This window comes from Ranitomeya variabilis, chromosome 1, assembly GCF_051348905.1.
Source record: "Ranitomeya variabilis isolate aRanVar5 chromosome 1, aRanVar5.hap1, whole genome shotgun sequence".
Lineage (NCBI taxonomy): Eukaryota > Metazoa > Chordata > Amphibia > Anura > Dendrobatidae > Ranitomeya > Ranitomeya variabilis.
In genome coordinates this window covers 807,153,909-807,180,205 of record NC_135232.1, presented here as the reverse complement: position 1 = coordinate 807,180,205, position 26,297 = coordinate 807,153,909, and the positions used below count along the sequence as shown (strand labels likewise).

Here is a 26,297-nt window from a genome sequence, read left to right as displayed (position 1 = left end):
GGCACTGGTCCTACCTCAGAGACCCTTGTCTGTTAAGAGACTGGGGGTCTCTCCCGCTGCTCCTAGTGTCTGTTATTATCTGCAGATCTGATGAGATGTTGACCGCGCTGCAGCCAATAACTGAGCTCAGAACCTCAACTGCTCATGCTGTTAACTGAAGGAGAGATGCGGGGCTTGTTTATTTTACAGCTGCGCTGCCTACTTGCCCTAAGCACTATACACAATAATCAACATGAGGAGTAGTGGTGGAGTCATAGCACTGGACCTGGGAAAGGTGAGTAAGGAAAAGTTTGTTTGATTTTTTTTTTTTTAATCTTATACCTGATGAAGCATGTTGTGCGGAGCACATGTCAGGCTGGCTAGGCATTTAGATCTCCCCTCAATTTCTTGTTTGTATTATGGTATCTGACTATTTATTACTTGTGCATATGTTTTTCAAATTATGGGTCTTTCATCATCAGGTCTGCAGCATTACCTTTGTGTGTCAGCATAATATGGATTTCATTAATGATTTATATGTTTCATGACTCCCTGGCATCGTACATATTTTAGGCATTCTGCACATGAATACTTGTTGTCCCTGGTTCCACTCACAGATGTGTAGAACACCATATATATATGCCTAGGTCTATAAGCCTACTATACAGTGGGGGAAATAAGTTTTTGATCCCTTGCTGGTTTTGTAAGTTTGCCCACTGACAAAGACATGAACAGTCTATAATTTAAAGGGTAGGTTAATTTTAACATTAAGAGATAGAATATCAAAAATAAAATCCAGAAAATCACATTGTATAAATAATATCTATTTGCATTGAGAAATAAGTATTTGATCCCCTACTAACAATTATGAGTTCTGGCTCCTACAGACCAGTTAGATGCTCGGAATCAACTCTTTACATGCATTAAAGACAGCTGTCTTACACAATCACCTTTATAAAAGACACCTATCCACAGACTCAATTAATCAGTCTGTCTCTAACCTCTACAACATGGGCAAGACCAAAGAGCTTTATAAGGATGTCAGGGACAAGATCATAGACCTGCACAAAAGCTGGAATGGGCTACAAAAAAATAAGTAAGGCCATGTTCACACGTTGCAGCATTTTTGACGCTGCGGATCTGCAGCAGTTTTCCATGCGGTTTACAGTACCATGTAAACCTATGGAAAACCCAATCCACTGTGCACATGCTGCGGAAAAAAAACGCGCAGAAACGGAGCATTGTTTTTTCCGCAGCATGTCAATTCTTTGTGCTTATCTACAGCGTTTCTGCACCCATTGACTTGCATTGAGTCGGGCACATCTGCAGCAAAATCGCAGATTTAAAAAAGATCTGCGGTTTAGCTGCGGGGGAAACGCTGCAGATCGGGAGGAGGGAAGTGTGTGGGCGGAGTGTGGGGAGTGACTGCGTGTATGTGTGTGTGGGCGGGGTCTGCGGGGCTGTCGGGGGTCTGTGTGGGGATGTTTGGGGTCTGTGCGGGCTGTCGGGGGTGTGTGTGCAGGCATCGTCCGATGGGACTACAAGTCCCATCTGGCTATTCCTGCTACAGTGACAGTGATTGACACATTAGCCAATGATGGGACAGTAGTAGTCCCATCATCCGGCTAATGTGTGGAATGTAAAAAACAAACAAACATATAACAGTGCATGCAACATATAACAATTCATACAACGTACAACATATAACAGTACATACAACATATAACAGTACATACAACATACAACAGTACATACAACATACAACAGTACATACGACATATAACAACATACAGCAGTACATACAACATATAACTACATATAACATACAACAGTGCATACAACATACAACAGTACATACAACATATAACAGTACATACAACAGTACATACAACAGTACATACAACATACAAGAGTACATACAACATACAACAGTACATGCAACAGTACATGCAACATATAACAGAACATACAACATATAACTACATACAACATACAACAGTACATACAACATTACATACAACATACAAAATGCAACAGTACATACAACATATAACATACAATACATACATACAGTACATTCATACACTAAATATAATACATATAGACATACAGTACATACAACATAGAGTACATACAGTACATACAACATACATATAGACATATAACATACAGTACAGACATATAGACATACAGTTCATACAACATAGAGTACATACTCACCATCACCTTGATCCCCGAAGCCATTGTCACCTGTACAAAATATTAAAATAGCAAACAAACAATATGCTCCCTGATCCGCAGATATCCAATTAAAACGAGTGTCCCATGACGATCTCCCGTGGAGAGCAGCCACATCAGCTGATGTGACTGCTCTCCAGGGGCTCCAGGAATACAAGGACGGAAGGTTTTCTTTCCTCAGTGTATTCCTCCGCCCCTGTGAGAAATAGTCCCTAGTCTCACTTGTGGCACTGCTGTGTGGGAAAATTCCCACACAGCATTGCCATAAAGTGAGACCCTGAACTCAGGTAACCTCTTCAGTGATGCACTGCAGGAGCCATTGTCTCCTGTCAGTGTGTCACTGGAGGCCTATAGAGCAGTGACATCACCCGATGTCACTGTTCTATAGGGGAGATCGTTGTGGGACACTCGTTATTAATTGGACTACGGCAGAAAGTGAGTATACGGTTTATTATTTTTATTTTTTTTGCAGGCAATCGAGTATGGTAAGTATGGTTAAATTAAGAATATTAAAATACTATTTTCTGGCTGTGTCTTTATTTTTTTTAACCCTTTTACTACTGTAGGATTAGTAATGGATAGGCGCCTCTCCATTATTAACCGGGCTTAATGTCACCTTACATTAGCAAGGTGACATTAACCCCTTATTTCCCCATATCCCACTGGTGCATCTTACAGATGCACCATTTCTGGGCCGGCTGCTGGCTGGTATTTGTAGCCGGGGGGTCAAATATCCATGGCCCCTCTCTTGGCTATGATTATCAGCCCGCAGCCGTCTGCGTAGCCTTTCTGGCTATAAAATATAGGGGGACCCCGCATCATTTTTTTTTTTTTTTTTTTTGGGGGGGGGGGGGGGGGGGTCGCCCTATTTTAATAGCCAGTAAAGGCTATGCAGACAGCTGCGGGCTGATATTCATAGCCTGTAAGGGGCCATGGGTATTAACCCCTTCCCAGGCTACAAATATTGGCCCCCTGGCGCAGAAAATTGCGCGGGAGCCCACGCCATTTTTTTCCGTTTTTTTTTTTTTTTTTTTTTTTTTAAATTAAACATTCATTAATAAAAATAGGTCTTGCTATTATATATCTATGGATATATCCATAGATAAATCTATGTACTGTATCTATAGATGGATAACTATGGCTATATCTATCTATAGATATATTTATAGATAGATAGATAAGATATATCTATCCATATATCTATCTGGCTACTTTCACACATCAGGTTTTTGCAGTCAGGCACAATCCGGCGAGTTTTGAAAACAACAGATCGTTTTTTTTTTTCTGCCGGATCCGTTTTTGTCTCATAGAGTTGTATTAGCGCCGTATTGTTCCTGATGGCCTCACGTTTCATCCGTTTTTTGTCGGATCCGTAAGAAAAGCTGTTTCCGGCAGACGGAGCAAACGTACAGAAGAACGGTTCTTCTGTCCGACGAAAAAACGCATAGCGACGGATCCGGTGAAAAACGTATGAAACTGAGATGTGAAATGATGAATCTGGCCTCCGAATCCGTTTTTTTATGCATGTTTCCATTCAAATCATGCACATTTTCCATTCTCTCTCTCAAAAAAGCGGATTAGTTGCATCAGTTTTTCACTATTTGCAACCGATCCGTTTTTTCAAAAATTCGCCGGATCCTGCCTGACGGAAAAAAACTGATGTGTGAAAGTAGCCTAACTATCTATATATCTATCTACTTCTATTCATAGATATATCTATCTCCATCTATCTCATTCCTTCTATCTATCTATCTATCTATCTATCTATCTGTCTAATTCCTTTTATCTATATATCTATCTCATTCCTTTTATCTATCTATCCCATATCTATCTATCTATCTATCTATCTATCTATCTATCTATCTATCTATCTATCTATCTGTGTAATGGAGTGTGAGTTGGACAAATGTAAAAGAGGAGGCTGGACAAGACATGACATCACAAATCTTTTTTTTTTTCAATAATACATCTTTATTTAGCTTTCAAAAACGCATCAAAAAAACATCAAAACCACGCAAAAAACGCATCAAAAACAAGCAAAGAAAGCATCAAAAACGCACCTGCGTTTTCTGGCAAGAGCTGCAGATTTAGTGCATAAAAATCTGCAGGCAAATCTGCAACTTGTGCACATACCCTAAGGCACTGTGTGAGAAGGAGATAACTGTGCAATAATAAGAAAATAGAAGAAATACAAAATGACTGTCAATCGACATCGATCTGGGGCACCATGCAAAATCTCACCTCGTGGGGTGTCCTTGATCATGAGGAAGGTGAGAGATCAACCTAAAACTACACGGGGGGAACTTATTAGTGATCTAAAGGCAACACAGTCACCAAGAAAACCATTGCTAACACATTACGCTGTAAAGGTTTAAAATCCGGCAGTGGCCGCAAGGTCTCCCTGCACAAGAAGGCAGATGTGCAGGCCCGTCTAAGTTTTGCCAATAAACACCTGGATGATTCTGTGAGTGATTGGGAGAAGGTGCTGTGGTCAGATGAGAAAAAAAGTAAGCTCTTTGGCATTAACTCAACTTGCCGTGTTAGGAGGGAGAGAAATGCTGCCTATGACCCAAAGAACACCGTCCCCACTGTCAAGCATGGAGGTGGAAACATTATGTTTTGGGGGTGTTTCTCTGCTAAGGGCAGAGGACTACTTTAACTCATCAATGGGAGAATGGATGGAGCCATGTACCGTAAAATCATGAGTGACAACCTCCTTCCCTCAGCCAGGACATTAAAAATGGGTAGTGGCTGGGTCTTCCAGCAAGACAATGACCCAAAATATACAGCCAAGGCAACAAAGGAGTGGCTCAAAAAGAATCACATTAAGGTCATGGAGTGGCCTAGCCAGTCTCCAGACCTTAATCCCGTAGAAAACTTATGGAGGAAGTTGAAGCTCCTAATTGCCAAGCGACAGCCTCAAAATCTTAATGATTTAGAGATGATCTACAAAGAGGAGTGGACCAAAATTCCTCCTGACATGTGTGCAAACCTCATCATCAACTACAAAAAAATCGTCTGACTGCTGTGCTTGCCAACAATGGTGTTGCCACCAAGTATTTAGTCTTGTTTGCCAAATGAATCAAATACTTATTTCTCACTGCAAAATGCAAATAAATTTATATAAATTATACAATGTGATTTTCTGGATTTTATTTTTAATATTCTATCTATCAATGTTAAAATTAACCTACCCTTAAAATTATAGACATGTCTTTGTCAGTGGGCAAACTTACAAAGTCCGCAAAGTATCAAATAATTATTTCCTTCACTGTATATACATTTGTGAAAATAAGTATTTGATACACTGATAATTTTTAAAGTTTCCCCATCTACAAAGAATGGAGAAGTCTGTAATTTTAATCGTAAGTACACTGTGAGAGACAGAATCTAAAAATGAAAAAACACACTTTATGATTTTTAAATAATTAAATTGCATTTTATTGCATGAAATACGTATTTGATCACCTACCAACCAGCAAGAATTCTGTCTCTCACCGACCTGTAAGTTTTTCAATTTTAAGCCCTCCTACTCTGCACTCATTACATGTATTATTTGCACATGTTTGAACTTGTTACCTGTATAAAAGACACCTGTCCGCACAAGCAATCACACTCTAACCTCTCCATCAAGGCCAGGACCAAGGAGCTGTCTAAGGATACCAGGGATAAAATTGCAGCTTGGTGAGAAGGCATCAACTGTTGGCACAATTATTTGAAAATGGAAGAAACACAAGGTGACTACCAATCTTCTTCGCTGTGGGGATCCATGCAAGATCTCGTCTCTTGGGGTTAGGATGATTCTGAGAAAGGTCAGGAATCAACCCATAACTACACGGAGGACCTGGTCAATGACCTGAAGAGAGCTCGGACCACAGTCTCTAACATTACTGTTAGTAACACACTATGCCGTCATGGATTAAAATCCTGCAGGGCTCGCAAGGTTCCCCTACTCACGCCAGCACATGTCCAGATCCGTTTGAAGTTTGCCAAATACCATCTGGATGATCCAGAGGTGGCATGTGGTCAGATGAGACCAGAATAGAACTTTTTCGTATCAACTCCACTCACCGTGTTTGGAGGAAGAAGAAAAATGAGTACAACCGCAAGAACACTGTCCCAACCATGAAGCATGGTGGGTGAGACATCATACTTTGGGGTGCATTTCTGCAAAGGAGACAAAACGACTACATCGCATTGAAGGGAGGATGGATGGAGTCATGTATCGCAAGATTTTGGCCAAAAATCTCCTTCACTCAGTAGGAGCATTGAAGATGGGTTGTGACTGGATCTTCCAGCATGACAAAGACCAGAAACACACAACCAGGGCAACTAAGGCATGGCTTCATAGGACGCATTTCAAGGTCATAGAATGACCTAGCTAGTGTCCATACCTGAACCCAATAGAAGATATGTGGGGACCATCATACAGTGTATAGAGAGCTGTGGGGACCATCGTAAAGTGTATAGAGAGCTGTGGGGACCATCATACAGTGTATAGAGCTGTGGGGACCATCATACAGTGTATAGAGCGCTGTGGGGACCATCATACAGTGTATAGAGTGCTGTGGGGACCATACAGTGTATAGAGAGCTGTGAGGACCATCATACAGTGTATAGAGAGCTGTGGGGACCATCATACAGTGTATAGAGAGCTGTGGGGACCATCATACAGTGTATAGAGAGCTGTGAGGACCATCATACAGTGTATAGAGCGCTGTGGGGACCATCATACAGTGTATAGAGAGCGGTGGGGACAATCAAGTGACTTGCATGTGGATAAGGGCTGCAACGGACTGGGCCCAACTAGTAGACACACAGACATGGGAGACCACATCAATATAACGCTCAGCTCAAAGGAAAGACAAGCCACACCTTTTATATGCAGAAGATGCAAACAGACAGAAAAAAACCCAAAGGTATGAACTGGGATGTAAACTGGTGTGCATGCAGCATCTAAGCGCACTTTCACATTCGCCACTGAGCAGAAAAAAACAAAGACCAAAATATAATTAAATACCCAGCAGTAAATAAATAAACAGCATAGTGCATGAAAATAATAAATGGTGCTTAGTTAAGATGTTTTTTGGTCATGTTAATTATCCCAGTTCATACCTTTTGGGTTTTGAGGCACAGTGTAAAGCTCAGAAGGGATTGGATTGAGTTGAAGCTTTTATTGGGAACATTTTAAATAACAATTGGGATCTTATTTATCCGGCACTCTACACTCACCACTTACATAGGGGTTTCCATTTCAATCTTCGCATGATGTACCGTATATGCTCATCTATAAGTCGACCCGAGTATAAGCCGAGGCACCTAATTTTGCCATGAAAAACTGGGAAAACTTATTGACTTGAGTATAAGTCGGGTACGCATTTTCCCCTCATCCCTGTCCTTGTATTCTTGGCTCCTTATCCCCATCCTTGTATGCATGGCTCCTTATGCCCATCCTTGTATGCATGGCTCCTTATTCCCATCCTTGTATGCATGGCTCCTTATCCCCATCCTTGTATGCATGGCTCCTTATCCCCATCCTTGTATGCATGGCTCCTTATCCCCATCCTTGTCTGCATGGCTCCTTATTCCCATCCTTTCCTGCATGGCTCCTTATCTCCATCCTTGTATGCATGGCTCCTTATTCCCATCCTTGTATGTATGGCTCCTTATTCCCATCCTTGTCTGCATGGCTGCTTATTGCCATCCTTGTCTGCATGGCTCCTTATTCCCATCCTTGTATGCATGGCTCCTTATCCCCATCCTTGTCTGCATGGCTCCTTATTCCCATCCTTGTCTGCATGGCTCCTTATCCCCATCCTTGTATGTATGGCTCCTTATTCCCATCCTTGTCTGCATGGCTGCTTATTGCCATCCTTGTCTGCATGGCTCCTTATCCCCATCCTTGTATGTATGGCTCCTTATTCCCATCCTTGTCTGCATGGCTCCTTATTCCCATCCTTGTATGTATGGCTCCTTATTCCCCTTCCTTGTCTGCATGGCTCCTTATCCCCATCCTTGTATGCATGGCTCCTTATTCCCATCCTTGTCTGCATGGCTCCTTATTCCCATCCTTGTATGTATGGCTCCTTATCCCCATCCTTGTCTGCATGGCTCCTTATTCCCATTCTTGTATGCGAGGCTCCTTATCCCCATCCTTGTATGCATGGCTTCTTATTCCCATCCTTGTATGCATGGCTCCTTATCCCCATCCTTGTATGCTTGGCTCCTTATTCCCATCCTTGTATGTATGGCTCCTTATCCCCATCCTTGTCTGCATGGCTCCTTATTCCCATCCTTGTATGTATGGCTCCTTATCCCCATCCTTGTCTGCATGGCTCCTTATTCCCATTCTTGTATGCGAGGCTCCTTATCCCCATCCTTGTATGCATGGCTCCTTATTCCCATCCTTGTCTGCATGACTCCTTATGCCCATCCTTGTATGTATGGCTCCTTATTCCCCATCCTTGTATGCATGGCTCCTTATTCCCATCCTTGTATGCATGGCTCCTTATCCCCATCCTTGTCTGCATGTCTCCTTATGCCCATCCTTGTATGCGTGGCTCCTTATTCCCATCCTTGTCTACATGGCTCCTTATTTCCATCCTTGTCTGCATGGCTCCTTTTTCCCCATCCTTGTCTGCATGGCTCCTTATCCCCATCCTTGTCTGCATGGCTCCTTATCCCCATCCTTGTCTGCATGTCTCCTTATTCCCATCCTTGTATGTATGGCTCCTTATTCCCCTTCCTTGTCTGCATGGCTCCTTATCCCCATCCTTGTATGCATGGCTCCTTATTCCCATCCTTGTCTGCATGTCTCCTTATTCCCATCCTTGTATGTATGGCTCCTTATTCCCTATCCTTGTCTGCATGGCTCCTTATTCCCATCCTTGTATGTATGGCTCCTTATTCCCCTTCCTTGTCTGCATGGCTCCTTATCCCCATCCTTGTATGCATGGCTCCTTATTCCCATCCTTGTCTGCATGGCTCCTTATTCCCATCCTTGTATGCGAGGCTCCTTATCCCCATCCTTGTCTGCATGGCTCCTTATTCCCATCCTTGTATGTATGGCTCCTTATTCCCCTTCCTTGTCTGCATGGCTCCTTATCCCCATCCTTGTATGCATGGCTCCTTATCCCCATCCTTGTCTGCATGGCTCCTTATTCCCATTCTTGTATGCGAGGCTCCTTATCCCCATCCTTGTATGCATGGCTCCTTATTCCCATCCTTGTATGCATGGCTCCTTATCCCCATCCTTGTATGCTTGGCTCCTTATTCCCATCCTTGTATGTATGGCTCCTTATCCCCATCCTTGTCTGCATGGCTCCTTATTCCCATCCTTGTATGTATGGCTCCTTATCCCCATCCTTGTCTGCATGGCTCCTTATTCCCATTCTTGTATGCGAGGCTCCTTATCCCCATCCTTGTATGCATGGCTCCTTATTCCCATCCTTGTCTGCATGACTCCTTATGCCCATCCTTGTATGTATGGCTCCTTATTCCCCATCCTTGTATGCATGGCTCCTTATTCCCATCCTTGTATGCATGGCTCCTTATTCCCATCCTTGTCTGCATGTCTCCTTATGCCCATCCTTGTATGCGTGGCTCCTTATTCCCATCCTTGTCTACATGACTCCTTATGCCCATCCTTGTCTGCATGACTCCTTATGCCCATCCTTGTATGCATGGCTCCTTATCTCCATCCTTGTATGCATGGCTCCTCATCCCTATCCTTGAAAGCATGGTTCCTCACCCCTATTCTTGTATGGATGACCCCATGAGAAAAGCATTAAAAAAAATCCTACTTACCTACCCTGCGCGTCTTTGCTGCATCTTGTTCCTGTGCCTGCAGCTCCAGCGGCCGGGCGATCACATGTCCTCTCTCATTAAGGTAATTAATATTCACTCCACTGCACGCCTATGGGAGTGGATAAAGGTGAATATTTATAATGCTTAAGTAGCTCGCACCCATGATAGCCTGGCTGCTGCTTGAAGAATGCGGCTGACACTGTGCGCGCTATAAGAGAAATTAATATTCACTGCCAGCGCAGTGAACAGTAATTTCTCTTTAGCAGCGGGCACAGAAGATAGCTGCAGCCGCTGGCTCCTGCCTCCTGTGACCCGCTGCTGCTGCTCCCCCTCCATCTTCTGGGACAATGACTCAAGTATAAGCTGAAGGGGGCGTTTTCAGCACAAAAAAAATTTATATTTGAGTATATACGGTAATTCAGATGACACGCTCAACTAGCCCATTCACTGCAATGAGGCAGCAGAGTTACTGTCTACTCCTTCTGGCCTCTGTTCAGCTGTGTCCTTCTTTTCAGAAGTGCACAAAACTGTGGCAGACCGCGCTGATTTTTTTTATTGTTGTTTTGTGATTTAAAAAAAATATATTTCGACAATTTGTTTTTTTCTTCATTTTTTAACTTAGTCCTTATGTGGGACATTCAGCACTCTGATGGCTGATATAAAGCATTTAAACATGTCATTACTGCACTGACACATGACCTGCACCTCTAGGGTGTCGATCGGAGGGGAGAGGCAGATGTAGGGATAGAGACTGATTCCAGCAATGTGTCACTTACTGAGCTGCTTGCTGTTGGAATGATAAAATCTCTGTTTTATCTGCTGTAAATCCATCAGAATGTTGAGCTCTGTATAACTCTGCCCACACCCTTGATTGGCAGCTCATGAATATGCTTGACTACCTGGCAGCAGGATTACTAGTCCTCTACTAATAATCTCCTGCTTATTTTATCAAAACTACAGTAGGCAGCCCAGAAAGTGACACATTGCTAGAATCATGGTCTCTCTCCCTACATTATGCTGCTCCCAGATTAAGTGGCAACAACCTGTTGAGAGATTCCCTTTAAATCATAGAATTTAAATGACTGTGATGAAGATGAGGGATGTATATCTTTCATTTTAGCCTTCACATTGTATGGCATTGTTTTCTTTTTTCTTTTCCTTTTTTATTACTAGCTCGGGCAGAGCTGTTTTCCCCTAAGGAGGAAATTGTTAATGGTATTGTTGTCCCCCCACACAGAACACTTGTCATTTTCTGCATGGAGACAGCATTTCTGTAACATTGTACAAGACTTGTTGTAAATGAGAATTGTATACAGCAGTTTCTGTTCCTAAGCATTATGCCTAGTTTTAGTACGACTGCTTCTGGCAGACATCGGTTTTAGGCCAATTTGTTAGTTTGCTATGTACATGGTAGGGAACGGTGTGGAGTGTGCTCATTAATACAAATGTGCAGATGATGGTAGGAAGGTGGCAGATGATTAAGGTGGTAACCTGTGTCAGAGAAGGGACTCCTGTCACCATTATCTTGGCTGATCTTCATTAATTCATGAAGGCTGGAAATGCAGGATCAGCTGCAGCATTGGATATGATTGAATATATTTTGAGGTTATGTCTTCAGTGACTGTAAATCCATGGGTTTTCTATCCCATGCTGTTGTGCTATCCTTATTGCTATCTATCTATCTATCTATCTATCTATCTATCTATCTATCTATCTATCTATCTATCTATCTATCTATCTATCTATCTATCCCATATCTATCTATCCTTATATATACAGTCCTTCTAATTTAGAGAGAACATCCCTTTCTTTCCTTGCTTTCACAGTTGGCCACTTGGGGGCAGCAATGTTCTATGGTAGGCGCTGATAGAAAAGTGCTAAAAACTTGTATTTTTTTTAAGGATGCTCAAGCTATTTGTAAAATGACTTGCTTTTTCTTTGACTTTTGGCTCATAAACATAGTCCTCGAGAACGTGCTTCAAAGCTATGGAATGGATGGATAGAGAACATATTTCTGTTATGGTGTGCACCTGGGCTGGTAATGCTTTTCTATACTAGAGGATAGGCTTTGAGAGCCAGCAGTCGGGATGGTGTTTTGCGATGGCTTGTGAGCATGCATTGTAGTAATTGATTTTAAATGCACATCAATTACAGTATCTGGAAAAAATGCAGGTGATCTATTAATCACAAAACAGCCTAAATTGCCTGCCCTTTAAAGGTTATTCCATTTACGGTATTAAAAAACGGGTGTAAATAAAACTAGTAGTGTATGTTATTCATCAAGTGTTTTAATTGGATAATTGTAATGCTTGGCTCCTTGCCCCACTGCCTACACAATATCTCTTCTTCATACCGAGAAACGTTTTGCCTTGTACGTGCCTGCTGTTCTTCAGCCTAGGACAGGGGGAATCTGTAGTTAAAAAAAAAAAAAAGTAGAGTGGCTGGTTATTTTCACATTTGATAACGTTTTTTGATTCAATAGGTCCCAGATTGAGGCACTTTATAATGTCATGCAAGTAGGACAACATGGTGTGTAATAAAGGCACTGGCAAGCCAACTAAGGGGAATCCATCAGCAGGTTTTTGCTATGTAATCCGAGAGCAGCATGGTGTTCGTACACAGACCATGATTCCAGCAATGTATCACTTTCTGGAGGGCTTGGTGTACTTTGGATAGAATCCATGTTTTCTCAGTTGTAGACGTAGCAGTAATGTACTGCTGGGCTGGCTGTCAGTCAGTGCCAGGGTGTAGTACTGAGTGGTGACTGAAAGCTGGAGACTGCCTGGAGGAATTCAGTTATTTTCCTCTCGGTAGCTGACTTCCATTGCGGCATCCGCACGGCTTTAGAACGCCATTAACCTACAGATAAACCCCATCCTCAAGTTAATAGCGTTTGGGTACATGACAGGCTCCCTTTAAGTCAACCTTCACAAAAATTGTACCTAAAATATTGTGAGGTGCCCTGCTCCAAGAGTATAAATGACCTCAGAGTTACTATTTACTTGCAAACATACATTTTAACTACTTACAAAAGTTTAAGGATATTTGCAAATATGATGCAAAAAAAGAGTAGAGGGATGAGTGCTCCGGCACTCTGTCTTCAGTCCGGGCCCAGGCATTGTCCACTCCAGGCAGCACCATGCAGTTCTGCCAGTGCACTCTTTCTGCCTGTCCTCATGCTTTTTCATAAGTTACTACTCCACAGCGGCGCTCTTCGCGTCAGTAGGAGCTGCCATGATAGCACTGGTGCAGAGGAGCTGCGTTCCTTGCCATGTACACTGCGTTCCTTGCTGTGAAGCTGTCAGATACATATATAGTGAGCAGACTACACTTATTGCCTTGGGCACCAGGCATCCGACTACAGTGGGCATATTCTAATTTGCCTATGTATGAGAAAGACCATTGGTTGCATCCCTATGGAAAGACTATGCTATTGTAGTATGGTTTTGCTCTCGCAAAATTCCCCTTTCAAAATGGTGATCAGAAATGAAAGAAGATGACTTAATAATAAACTTCACCTTTACCTGTACCATGATAATATGACCATCAGGGTCCTAATATAGATCCGTTCTGACATGTAGGTGTTTAATGCATCGGTGAAGAAAGGTATAAGTGACAGCCTGACCTTTCAACTTTTGACAGATTAGATTACTCCTCTCCTTCCCCTGATATTCATTGGACACCTTCTCTTTTCACCCTTCAAACAAATCTTGTCCTTTAATTATTAATACCCACTCTTCTGCCTCTACATGCACTTGACCTTGGGTCATGCTCTTTTAATTCACACACTGGTACTCCTATGTCGCTATGTCTCTTGTTTCAGTTGTAGGAGTCTATATACAGGTGTACATTACATACAGGTAACCCATTGTGTTTTGTTGTCCTAGTGCTCTATGCCCCTTCTGTAATACAAGAGCGATCTTAGTTTTCCCAAATGTCCCCATATGTTTCCTTGTTCAATGAAGACAAACTAGGACCTTATTCAGATGTCAGTGATTTTTCTCCTACGTAAAAACACAGACCGTTTTTCATAATGTTTTGGGTCAGATTTCCATCGGTGTTTGATCCGTGTGTCAGTTTTGCCATCACTGTTTCATCAGTCATTTTCTTGTAGTGAACAAATATATATTGCAAAGCTTTTCATACGCATTGCAAGTTAAAAATGGACAGGACACAGATTGCACATTGTATGACCATGTATTCTGTCGGTGATTTTCACGGACTCTCAGTCTGTGTTCACACATCTCGTTTTTACAGCACGTTATAAATGCGAAAAACGCATCATTTTACAATCCCAGTGAAGCAGATGTGATTTCTGAAGTCTCATGCACATGCTGCTTATTTTTACCTTGCAGATTTGAAGCAATTTCATGTCTGAAGCATATCAATTCTGTCAGCGGTGTTGCAGCGTTTTTCACCCATTCTATTAAAAATGTGTGAAAAATGACAAAAACACGCTTTTATGCAGTTTTTTTTCCTGCAAAAAGGCTTGTTTTTGGTGTAGAAATCTCTAAAGCACATACTTATCGTGTGCAGATAACCTATGGCTTGTATGTGTAATTTTGATCCAAGACATGCGTCAAAAAAACAGATACGTAAATGGAACCATAGACTTTAATGGGGTTATGTTTTATCCTTGAAAATAAGAAATAGATCCCTTACTTGATTCAGAGGGATTGCCAGGGTTTTATACTGCCTGGTTCTGGATTTGGAGGTGTTGGTTGTTTGAGGAGGTGTTTGGAGTGTTGTTCAAAAGACTGTTGCTTGGTGATTTATCTGTGTCCATATCCTCATCCTCTGCTATTTGGTTTTTCCTTCTTTTACTTACCGGTGTTCCACTCTGTTGTTTGCGAGTTCATATTTGTATGATTGATATTTAAATTTACCCCGGTACATCTTCCCTTGTTAGTCTGGTTTGTGTATTCTTATACTCTACAACTCCCCACTTCCGTGAATGGAAGAGGGGACAGATAAGGGCTGATTTAGGAGCCCCAGCATCTTCACCACCAGAATTAATCTGGGGAGAAGGAATAGCTATGGCGCCCCTAGCTTTTGGGATAGAAAAGAAGCCCCTAGTGACGGGATATCCAGCAACAGTGCCGTGACAGTAATATTGCATCTTTACAGATTGTATGCAATATTTACCCTTAATTGTTGCTCAGTAATGAAAAAATGTGATTTGCCAACAAACAAGTGTCAATTAAATAACCCCAGGGCCTCCAGTGTCTCAGTGCTTCTTATCGAAAAAAAATGTGAATTTTGTTGTGGCGAAGACTCAGCTGCCATCCAACAGGTTTAATTATAGGCATCTTGAGAACACAAGTCATGCAGCAATAACAAAACAAATCATCAAGATGCCTTCTAAAGGATCTTGGTTGGCTCATTGCGAGAGAAAATAATTAGTGATTACCTGGAAAACAATGACATGCTAGATTCTTTATGAAGAGGATGAGGCAGCAATCCCCCATGGCCTTCACCAAAATAAAGATTGCTTCATCAACAGAGCATAATGAATTCTTTCTATAAGTCTGGATTATTCTACAAATACTCATCACCTAACCAAAATATGTGACTTGCTATACTTTTCTGTTAGCGTTGCTGATTGTGATACAATAGTACAGTAGGAAATCTTGGCCCAGTCTTGATGTTTCACCTTCTGTGTCTTGTTCAGTGGTGGTGGGGTTTCAGCCCTCCTTACCCGGGCCATGTCTCTGAGCACTGAACACCTTGTACTTCTGGGCACTGGGAGGTTGTAGTTCTGGAATATGACCGCACTGGAGGATAATGGGTTCCTGGTTGCTTCACATTTGATTCTTCTCAAATCTTTGTCAGTTAATGCGCTTCCTTGTTTCCCAACTCATTTTTTGCGGCGCTGATGACTATTCGCAGTAAAGCTTTTTATGGCTCTGTGATCACACCATAATATCTCAGTAATTTCAAGAATGCTGGATTCCTCTGTAAGGTTATATGTACACATTGAGTAAATGGATGCAGAAATTTCTGCATCTCTTGGTAGGAAAAACGCAGTTGCAAAATACGTTTTTGATGCGTTTTTGCCCTATGGTTTTGGACTGATTTGAGTGAGATCAATGGTGAAAACGCTGGCAAAGATAATTGAAATGCTGCAGGTTATTTTCTGCACCACATCTGCAAGTCACAAATACTCGACATGTCCATGACACTTCTGGTTTCTCATTGCTGGCATCAGGATTGCTTCAGGTTTTGCTAACTAATCTGCATGGCAAAAATGCACCTAAAACACACCAAATCTGCAACCTGTGCACAAGCCCTAAGACTTGTAGCAATTTTTTATTGTTCAAAGTCCGTTAAATCTCTCTTTTTTTTGTCCCATTTTGCCTGAGGAAAACAAGCTGCTTAATAATTCTGCACACCTTGATAAAGGGTGTTTATATCTCTAGGCCATCCCTCCATCATTACGCAAATACACATCACATGACCTGTTTCATCCAATAAGCATTCATGTTTATACAGCTCCAGAGATGGAAAATTTGCCTAAAAATGTTAGTCCGAATACTCACTTGCCTAATAATTCTGCTTCCAGTGCGTGTACTCTAATCAATAAGAAATAGAATACAGCCAAGTGTCTTGTAGTGAAGAAATTCTGGATAGGATATTCAGGATGCCGACGTCTTACCATTTGTAGTGAAGAAGAAAACTGGAAGTTGAGCATTAGGCTATGTTCACACATTGCATTTTTGTAGTGTTTTTTCAGGGTCATTTTATGCAAATTAAAAGCTGCTTTTAGCAAAAACTATGAGATCTTCAGAAATCGCGTGCGCGCGCTTGGTGTTTTTTCACCCATAGAAAGCAATGAAAAAGTGCAAAAATGCAACCAAAGTGTGAATATAGCCTTACCCAGGTTTTGAAAAGCCTCCAAAGCTAACATTCACAGTAAAGATAAGTTTACCTCTAAGATCTGAGCAATTTTTTCACTATGGGCAACACTTTTGTTACACTTTTCGTGTAATTTTATCTATCTTAGTTGCTAGTCATTGCAGGGCATCAAAAATTATTAGAATATTTACCCTTGAAATATATTTCCATTCAGATTGTAGCATTTGATAACCGGACCTAAACCAATTCCATTTAATGACTAAAATGGCTGTGTATTCGTTGGGAAAAGAAAGTGGCCAACCCCTTTAATTGTTATTTAGCTGTAGATTAATTTATCTGCAGTCGAATCATGTTCCTGAAGGTGACCGATTCCCTTTAAAACTTTCAGAAATAATTATGTAGCCATTGGGACATAAATTATCAAAGAAAAAGCCCAAACCTCATCAGGTGTGAGAGATCTATTTAATAATGTATTCATTTTGTGTTAAAGGGGTATCATGTTATTACATTACTTTAGTTAGAGATCATGAAAATAATTATATTTGCAATTGACTTGCTATTCTACCTGCTGTCATTCTTCTACAAAGAGAGCTTTTATCTTACCTAGTGTACAGCTTGTTTCCTTTGAACTTCACCACCAGAGCCAATGTGCACTATAGTTACATTCCTGGTGAGGCATTAACTCCTGACATCCCAGTCAGCTCTCTCCAGCCCATTGGTTTAAATCTAGGAGTTTGGTGCTGTCACCACCCCCCTCTCAGATCCTGACCAAGCTGCTGTTATAAATCTTGCAAAATCACCAGCTTACATTGTCTGCTGCTTTCAGAGCAGTTTTCCTAATCACTTTTTTGAGCTGTGCTTGTTCAAGTGCAGTGTTCTTTATATGCAAATACAGTGATACCAGTGTAGTCAAACCACTGATAGTTGTCTGTGTTGCAATAGAACATGCGCTGGGCTTTTTAGTTGAAGTAATACTTAAATTCTGCTACTCGTCAGAACTCTCACTAAAGGAGGATTTCCCACCCCATCAGAAACCAGGAAGTAAGGAGGCTGCAGAGTTGTGAGCTGCTCAAGAGCGAACTTAGGCTACGTTCACATTTGCGTTGTGCGCCGCAGCGTCGGCGACGCAACGCACAACGCAAACAAAAACGCAGCAAAACGCATGCACAACGCTGTGTTTTGCGCCGCATGCGTCCTTTTTTTGGTTGATTTTGGACGCAGCAAAAATGCAACTTGCTGCGTCCTCTGCGCCCGGACGCGTGCGCCGCAGTGACGCATGCGTCGCAAAACGCAAGTGCAACGCATGTCCATGCGCCCCCATGTTAAATATAGGGGCGCATGACGCATGCGGCGACGCTGCGGCGCCCGACGCTGCGGAGCAGACCGCAAATGTGAACGTAGACTTAGAGGAAAAAATATTTAAGAATGAGCAGTACATATGGTTTAACCTCGGTAATCTGGTACCAGACCTCCAGTGTATGCAGTAGTATTACAGAATGATCTTGAAAAGAAAAAAGACATGATTGCAGAATCTTCAGTGAAAAGTGTTTAGGGTACTCGCGTTCTTAGAAGTCTTTTCTTCGAGTTTGATGCCCTTAATTGCATTATCTGTTAAATGTTATTAAAAATGTTACAGATTTCTTTGTACTTTGTTTTCACAATATTTCAAATAACTGTTATTTAGGTAACATTATAAATTATTAGTTCGACACCTGATATGTAATTCTATGTAAATTGTAAAATTTTGCTTTGCCATACATTTCTTCCATGGTTGTAAATAAGGATCATAGCTCTGTGAATTACTATTGACTGAATTCAGGAAGGAAATGTGAGCTGTTCTCTATTGTAGGGAGTGCTTGCGTTATGTATATAGTGCATCTAAAGGCCCAATACACATTCATTTTTCTAAAGTGTAGAATGGCCTTAGATAAGGATCTGGCATGTCTGATTCCTGGACTTCCTGATCCCTCTGTTTTTGGCTAGATAAGCCGACTCTAGAGGAGTCTGGCTGCAGCTCTCTTGTAGAGAACACAGGATCGCTTGGCAGAGCAAATCTCTTGTGTTTGGAGGAGTCAAGACAGATGCAGTTGTGTGAAAGTGTTTGTCCCTTTCATGATTTCCTATTCTTTTGCATGTTTTATCACACTTAAATGTTTCAGATCACAAATGCAGTTTTTAAATGAAGGTCTTTTATTATTAGGGGAAAAAGAAATCCAAACCTACAGTGCCCTGGGTGAAAAAATGATTGCCCTCTAAAACTAATAACTGGTTTGAGCACCCTTAGCAGCAACAACTACAATCAAGTTTTTGTGATAATTGGCAATGAGTCTTTTACAACGCTCTGGAGGAATGTTGGCTCACTTGCCTTTGCAGAATTTTCAAGCATGAACCGCCTTTTTAAGTTCATGCCAAAGCATCTCAATCAGACTTTGACTAGGCCACTTAAAAGTCTTAATTTTGTTTTTCTTAACCCTGCTGTTGTCTTCGGTCAAAAACGACCGATTTTGAACTTTAATATTTAAAAAAAAATTCAAGATGCGGTTCTGAAACTGGTGGTTGATTGACTTTTCCTCATTTGAGGGGTTCTTACTATGCGTATTTTTATATATATTTTTTTATGTTTACTTTTTGCTCCACAATTTTTTATACACTTGTACTCTTCGGTCAAAAATAACCGATAGCCTTTTATAGTGATCTCCAGCCATTTTATGAGTAAAATAAAGGAGCTATAATCTCATTTTGGACTATATATTACATCTACTACTATTTATTAATTTATTCAGGTCCTTTTGGTCCATGCAGATTTACACATACATTTATTGTTATTAGTTATAGTTTACAGTTGGATGAATCATTATTTTTGTATGTGCAAATATGCAATATGCATAAATATTCCAATAAAGCCATGTTAAATGTTTTGACAAAAAAAAAAAAAAAAGTAAGTTTTTCTTTCCATTTTTCATTTGTTTATAAACAACCAGGTTCACATACAATATAATACTGCAAAAATTATTCAATTAAAACACTTAAATTAGCTAAAAATCAAGACTTTATTAGGTCCGGTCAAAAATGACCGGAAGATAACAAGTGTATAGTGGTAACCAGGAGAATAGCAGGGTTGGAAGGTACTGCGTTTGTAGATCATTAATAAATAAATGTAATGTATAATAACATGCTGTTATAACCAAGTTTTGATTGCATTTGAAACATATTTTGTGTGTTATAGGAGTTTAAAGAAGGCACTGGAGGCTGACATCTTGGTTTCACAGTAGCAGCAGTATCATAATACGGCACCCCATGGTCATAGGAGATAACAGATGGACTCCGATCCTATCTATTGTAATAGAACTGTCACTGCTGTGAACTGGGCACGCCTCTGTGGGCTGCACAATTCACAGTAGTGTGAGTGTTCTGCTGCCATTTTCATGGAACCCTCGGATCTGCTAACTTAAGCAGTACTGCTTCCAGCAGAATAGATCCTAGATTGAAGGCTGCCAATGTACCATTAGCATTATCGGAACAGAAGCTATCAGCTTCTCGGCAGGAGTTGTGACTCATCCCTCAGTAAGATTAGAAGGACCTGCAGGTCTGCAGTGAATGGCCAGGCATTGTGGAGGTGGGTGAGTGAATCGTGTAATCTGGGTGAGAGAGACTGATGGGAGAGAGAGAGAAAGTAACTGCTGGTGATAGCAGATCACAGGGAAGTCACCCACAAAATGGCGCTGCCCTGTGATGCTACACTTCATTCTGCCCCAAGGATACTAGACCACCCAAAAGGGGAGGGAAATGGTGATGTCTGCAGTTACTGCCCCAATTGTGCTGCTAACAGTAAAGCTGGTAAGTCTTACTATAGCTGCTTGAGGTCTAAAACGGAAAGTGCTCCCCCTAGTGGTAAATATATATATTTGTAAGAAAATCTATAATATTTTTCATATAGAAATGTTTGCAAACAGTGCAAACATTGCATTAATACATTTTAATTACTATTTTAAGCTTCATTTCACAAAAAAAAACAAACTACAAGAAAACTGGTGGCACCTTCCCTTTAAGCCATTCAGAGGTGGACCTTCTGGTATATTTTGCATCATTGTCCTGCTGCATAAACCAAGTGTGCTTCAGCTTGAGGTCACGAACAGATTGCCGGACATTCCCCTTCAGGATTTTTTGGTGGACCACAGAATTCATGGTTCCATTTACTACAGTAAGTCTTCCAGGTCCTGAAGCAGCAAAACAGCCCTACACCATCACACTACCACAACCATTGTTTACTGTTGGTATGATGTTCCTTTTCTGAAATGCTGTGTTACTTCTATGCCAGATGTAATGGGACATGCACCTTCCAAAAGTTCAGCAATCACTTTTTCACACAGGGCGCTGTAGGTTTGGATTTCTTTTTACCTTAATAATAAAGACCTTCATTTAAAAACTGCATTTTGTGTTATCTTTGTCTAATATGTCAATTTGTTTTGTGATGTGAAACATTTAAGTGTGACAAACATGCAAAAGAATAGGAAAGCTGCTGGCCGAATGGTTGGGACAAACCATTGTTTCTGCCAACTGCTGTCTATTGTGTATGGGGTCCCTAAGGCTAAGTGCATTGTGCAATTTATTTCTGTCAAATTCTTTTAACGTTACCTTAGATCCCCATTCATCAGATGGCACACTTTTGGCTTTCATTTGGATGGTATGTGTTGGCATGCAGTTACAGCAAGGTGCTCTAGATTCCACTTTCCAATTCAGAGGGTCACTACAAAAATGTATTTTTTTTTTTGCAATGGCTCCCTGATGAAGTGATGCCCAGGCATCCATACAGACTGTAGCCACTGTCATGCATATACCTTATGAATATATACACCAGACAGCAGCCACAAGCTGAGTGTGTACACAGACCTACATAGGTAACTATGTTGTAAAATTAACAGATATCGTTTTGCACATGTCCAAGATATGATGCCTGCTTCAGGATAGTATATCAGTAGTAATGTGTTCTCTCCAGGTAATGATATTCAGGTTGTGTGACCATTCTAAATTCACAGTGAAATACTTTGTGTAACAAATAGAACTTAGCACTCAAGCATATAGTATATAGGGGTACTATATGACACCGACACACCAAGCAATGTGCTTTATTATGGATAGTTCAGAGGCTCGTCAGGATTCCGTATGATTTTATTTCATCGCTCTTCTCTTGATGAATGTTCCTTCCTGACAGATATGTTTTACCAAGCATAGCATTGTGGCACATGTCACAGTGCCGAAGTGTATCTAATGATTTATTACAGGCATAGGTTTGATTAGTCAAGGCCAGGTCATCTGTCTTGTTCAGTGGTGAACTACCATCTTGGAGAAAGATTTGATTGTAGTTCATAAGAATGCCATCGGCCAGAGACATCTTAAATAAAGGCAGCAGAACGCTAAGTTTTACTATGTCCACGTTCATCCAGTAATGTGTGGTGTTCTAGAGCAGTATACCACATCAGGACAGCAGCTGTAGTAGCACGGGAATGCTTGCTTCCTCGCCCTTCTGTCCACATAAGGCTTCTGAGCGGTCTTCTCACATTCGTGTTGAGTTGCTTTTCATCACGTCACCTTGCACTTGTTCTAATTACATATATGTGTTTAACACCAGTCATGTTTGTGAAAAAACCTGTAGCAGTAATAAAGTCGTACTTTCAGGCAATTCATTTCGTATCTGTCTATAACATTGATTTTGTCTCATTTGAATTAATGCGGGTACAAGGAAATATATCATTTTTAATTCATGACCTTCCATTTTTCAGAATATTGGAAAGAAGATGAGCTGTCAGGAATTCATTGCCAATCTTCAAGGGGTGAATGAAGGGACAGATTTCCCACGGGGGCTTCTCAAGGTCAGTCCTTCCTATGGCAAATTCACTATTTTAGCACTGTAATTGTTATGTAATGACGTCACTAGGCCATTCTTTCCTTATTATATTATGTACATTTTAGTTGTAATCTATCGTCATCTAGTGTCAATGATTCGATTTGATTAACCCTTATCCGGCTGAATAGGTACAATTGTAACTATTCCGTTTTAAAATTGCAATAACTTTTTTTTGAAAAGACGTAGAGGGCTGAAATTTCGTGACATCTCTACATTTTTGGTCCAGAATATATTGGCCAAATTTCAATAAAATATCTCCACCCGCTTCCGAGATAAGGGGTCGAGATCTTTTTGCATCCATAACAAGCTGCATAGGTACAAATGTACCTCATATATTTTGAATGAAGATAATGCAAGGGAAAAAGCATAAATTTTTTTTTAATGATAATGCTATTTAACTATTATAAACAAGTAAAAAACTGTTCATTTACATTATAAAAGAAAATGTAAGAAACTTTTTTTTATTGATTTTCTTTGCAAGTAATGCATGTTGGCTTTGCTACAGAGTGTTCATCGCAAATGGGTTTCACACAAACCACACAAGACTTTCTAGTCTTGCGTTGTTTTCGCCTTAGGTCTCTGCAGACATAGCAACTACCAACAACAGGGGAGGGTCCACGACTACCATGAGGTATGTTGGGGCCAGCTGCTGGCTGCGATGCTACCACAATGCATCGTCCAAGCACCATTTCTACTGCACCTCGAAGAAAATGGTTTCTCATTATCATTTTGTTTGTACTACGATCTTCAATTGCAATCATACACAGCTGGTTTGCGAGATCTTTCAGGAACTTTCTTCGTTGATCCTTTGCCCTGAAGCTTGGATTGTGTTCTCTGTAGATGATGTAGGATGCTAACCCACTGACATCAATCATATTGTAGAAAAATGCCAAAGTCCAACGTGATGTTCGTCGTTTCACAGTGTACTCTCCCAACATTTTATCCATAACATCAACGCCACCTTTTGTTATGTTGTAGTATTTTATTATCTCTGGCTTGGCTGCTAGTGTCTCTTCAACTTCTCCCGTCATGTGCATAGATGATAGAAGCACGACTGATTTGTTCTTCTTTGGTACATATGAACAGACTGTTGCATCATGATTGTAGGCAAAATTTGTCGAGTTTACAGGCCTTTCTTTGGCAGGCTGCATGTTGTTAGGTAGGAACCTTTTGTTTTTTCTCACTGTACCAACTAGTGTCATGTTCCAGGAGTTCAATACCTTAGCTAGTTCCATGGTTGTAAAGAAGTTATCGGTGGTGACATTTCTTCCAGAGCCTTTATACGAGCTCACTAGGTCCAATACTGTTCGTTCTCCAATGTTTACTTGTCGAGGACCATCAGTTGGTTTCCCAGTGTAGAGCTGACCTTGTAAAGGGTAGGCATTTGATGAGTCACAAGCCCAGAAAATCTTTATGCCATATTTAGCTGGTTTTGAAGGTATATACTGGGTAAATTTAGTATGACCTCTAAATGGAAATAATTGCTCGTCGACGGTGATACAATGATATGGCTTGTAGGCTCTCTCCAGATTACTGTTCAGCATTGTCCAGATGTCCCGTATTGGTGCAGCTTTATCTGTTTGCACACGTTCTGCACGTGTATTTTCGTTGTCAAACCTGATAAATCTGAGTATCATCTTGAAGCGGTCACGAGACATGGCTGCACGTATAAGAGGCAGAGCAGCAACATTCCACATTTCCTCCAGATTCTCTTTGTTGGCTCTGTGCACACCAGCAGCAATCAGTATGCCCAAAAATGCATGAAGTTCAGTTTCAGTAAATTGCTTGAATGTTTTTTGTGGTGGCCGTTTGGAAGAATCAGGAAAACGTTGTACCAGTTCGTTGTTGTAAGCATCACAAACTCTCTTGGCCTTTCGATTCGTTTCCCGTAATATGATGTCACACATCTCGGGAGTCATGATGGACTTGAATAGCTCTTTTGCTGTATATAGGTTGCTGATTGCTGCAGGGCCACCTCTTTGTCGTAGGACATTACGAGATTTTGTTTGTGCATTTGGCAGTGGATTACTGCACCATTGAGTTTCATCCTTAGCAGTCCAAATGTCGCCTGCACTTTGAGGCACAGAATCATCCTTAACACTTTCGTCTGATTCGTATTCATTTTCATGCTCTATGACCATTTCTTGTTCAATGTCTGAATCTTCTTCAGTAACATCCACTTGTGGTACATAGTTTTCATCATCAGATGCAACATATGGTTCATCCTCATGCTCAGAATCAGATTCTTCTAGCATTCGCATTATTTCGTCAGACGTAAATCTGTAAATATGAAAAAATGTAAAATAAATAATTTTCCGAAATACTACATTATTGGCTTTTCACAAAATTATACTAACCTGCAAACACGTTTTCTTGGATTATGGCGGAAACTAGATCCAGCATTACTATCACTCATGATGACTTGCTAGATGAATTTTGGCTTCGTATTTTGTGCTGAATATAAATAAAACATCGTAAAACAATATGTAGATACTAATTATTATCCATTTTTCGTATAAAAATTATACCTATAGTGATAAGTTTCATACAAAATATATGTAAGCCAAGTCCAGGCTGAAAGACAATTTGACTGTTCTGTCCCCACATAATGAGAATAAAGGTATAACTGGCTGTTAGATGCTGTGAGACTTTCCTACCTTCGTTTCCAAGAAATTGAAGACTTCACAAGCCTAGAAATGTGTGCTCACAGCAATGAGATGAACAGCAAAATGGCTAATGAGAGGAGGGAGGCAGGAAGACAAGTAGAAGCAACTCCCAGTTTGAATTAACTTAATTGACAGCAACATAAGTGACCAGTAACAACACTGAACAATAGATATCAGCATAACATTTGTAGCTGAATGAACTTTAGTTTCTGAAACCAAGTAAAGTCTTCCCACAGTGGAGGTATATGTGAAGGTACAATTGTACCTATGCAGCCTGTTAAGGTTGTAAAATTATGCAGCCTGACAAGGGTTAAGGCAAAATGTGTCTAGATTACCACAGTTCCATCCGTTTTCTGAGATTTCTAAATTCTTGTATGTAGTGTGAGGCAGTGAACGGTATTATATGCGAGGGTCGCTATGTGCCCCCCAGGATGCGCATAGAAGCATTTTAAAGCCGAGGGAGTGCATTGCAGTCACAGGCATAGCTGTGATTGCTGTGCAAAATAAAAGTAAGTGTTGGTCTTGGGCAATTATGCCCAAGGCTGATTTAACAAAACCTACCATGGGCTTTTGTTTTTGAAGTGGACTACAGGATGGTAGTGGGGCGGTCTGCTTCCTCCCGGCCAGGTCTTACAAGTGGACCATGGCCTCAGGTTTCTTGTAAAAACCCTGTAGCAAAGGGTTGGGTACATCAGTCTTTTTTTGCAAACAGCAGAGCAGGAGGCTCTGCAGAACGTCAGCCTGTGTGGGCGAAGTGGAGCCAAAAAGCATAACACTCCCAGCGTACACGGCGGTGCAGTTGCCCACGACAACAGGTCACGGATACGGAATGTCTTATTTCCTGGCTG

General features: G+C 41.0%; 1 protein-coding gene across 7 annotated transcripts in view; it reads left to right on the top strand.

Moving 5' to 3' along the window:
- The window catches only part of PSD3 (pleckstrin and Sec7 domain containing 3), a 741,896-nt gene that overhangs the window by 401,576 nt on the left and 314,023 nt on the right, over window positions 1–26,297 (top strand). For 4 of the 7 annotated variants that reach the window (XM_077274259.1, XM_077274275.1, XM_077274310.1 and 1 more), the window contains one exon: window positions 22,659–22,748. In XM_077274259.1, coding sequence (XP_077130374.1) covers window positions 22,659–22,748 — 90 coding nt within the window. Of the gene's footprint in view, window positions 1–22,657; window positions 22,749–26,297 lie in introns of all 7 variants that reach the window. The other 3 variants (XM_077274266.1, XM_077274283.1, XM_077274302.1) reach the window with 1 other exon arrangement.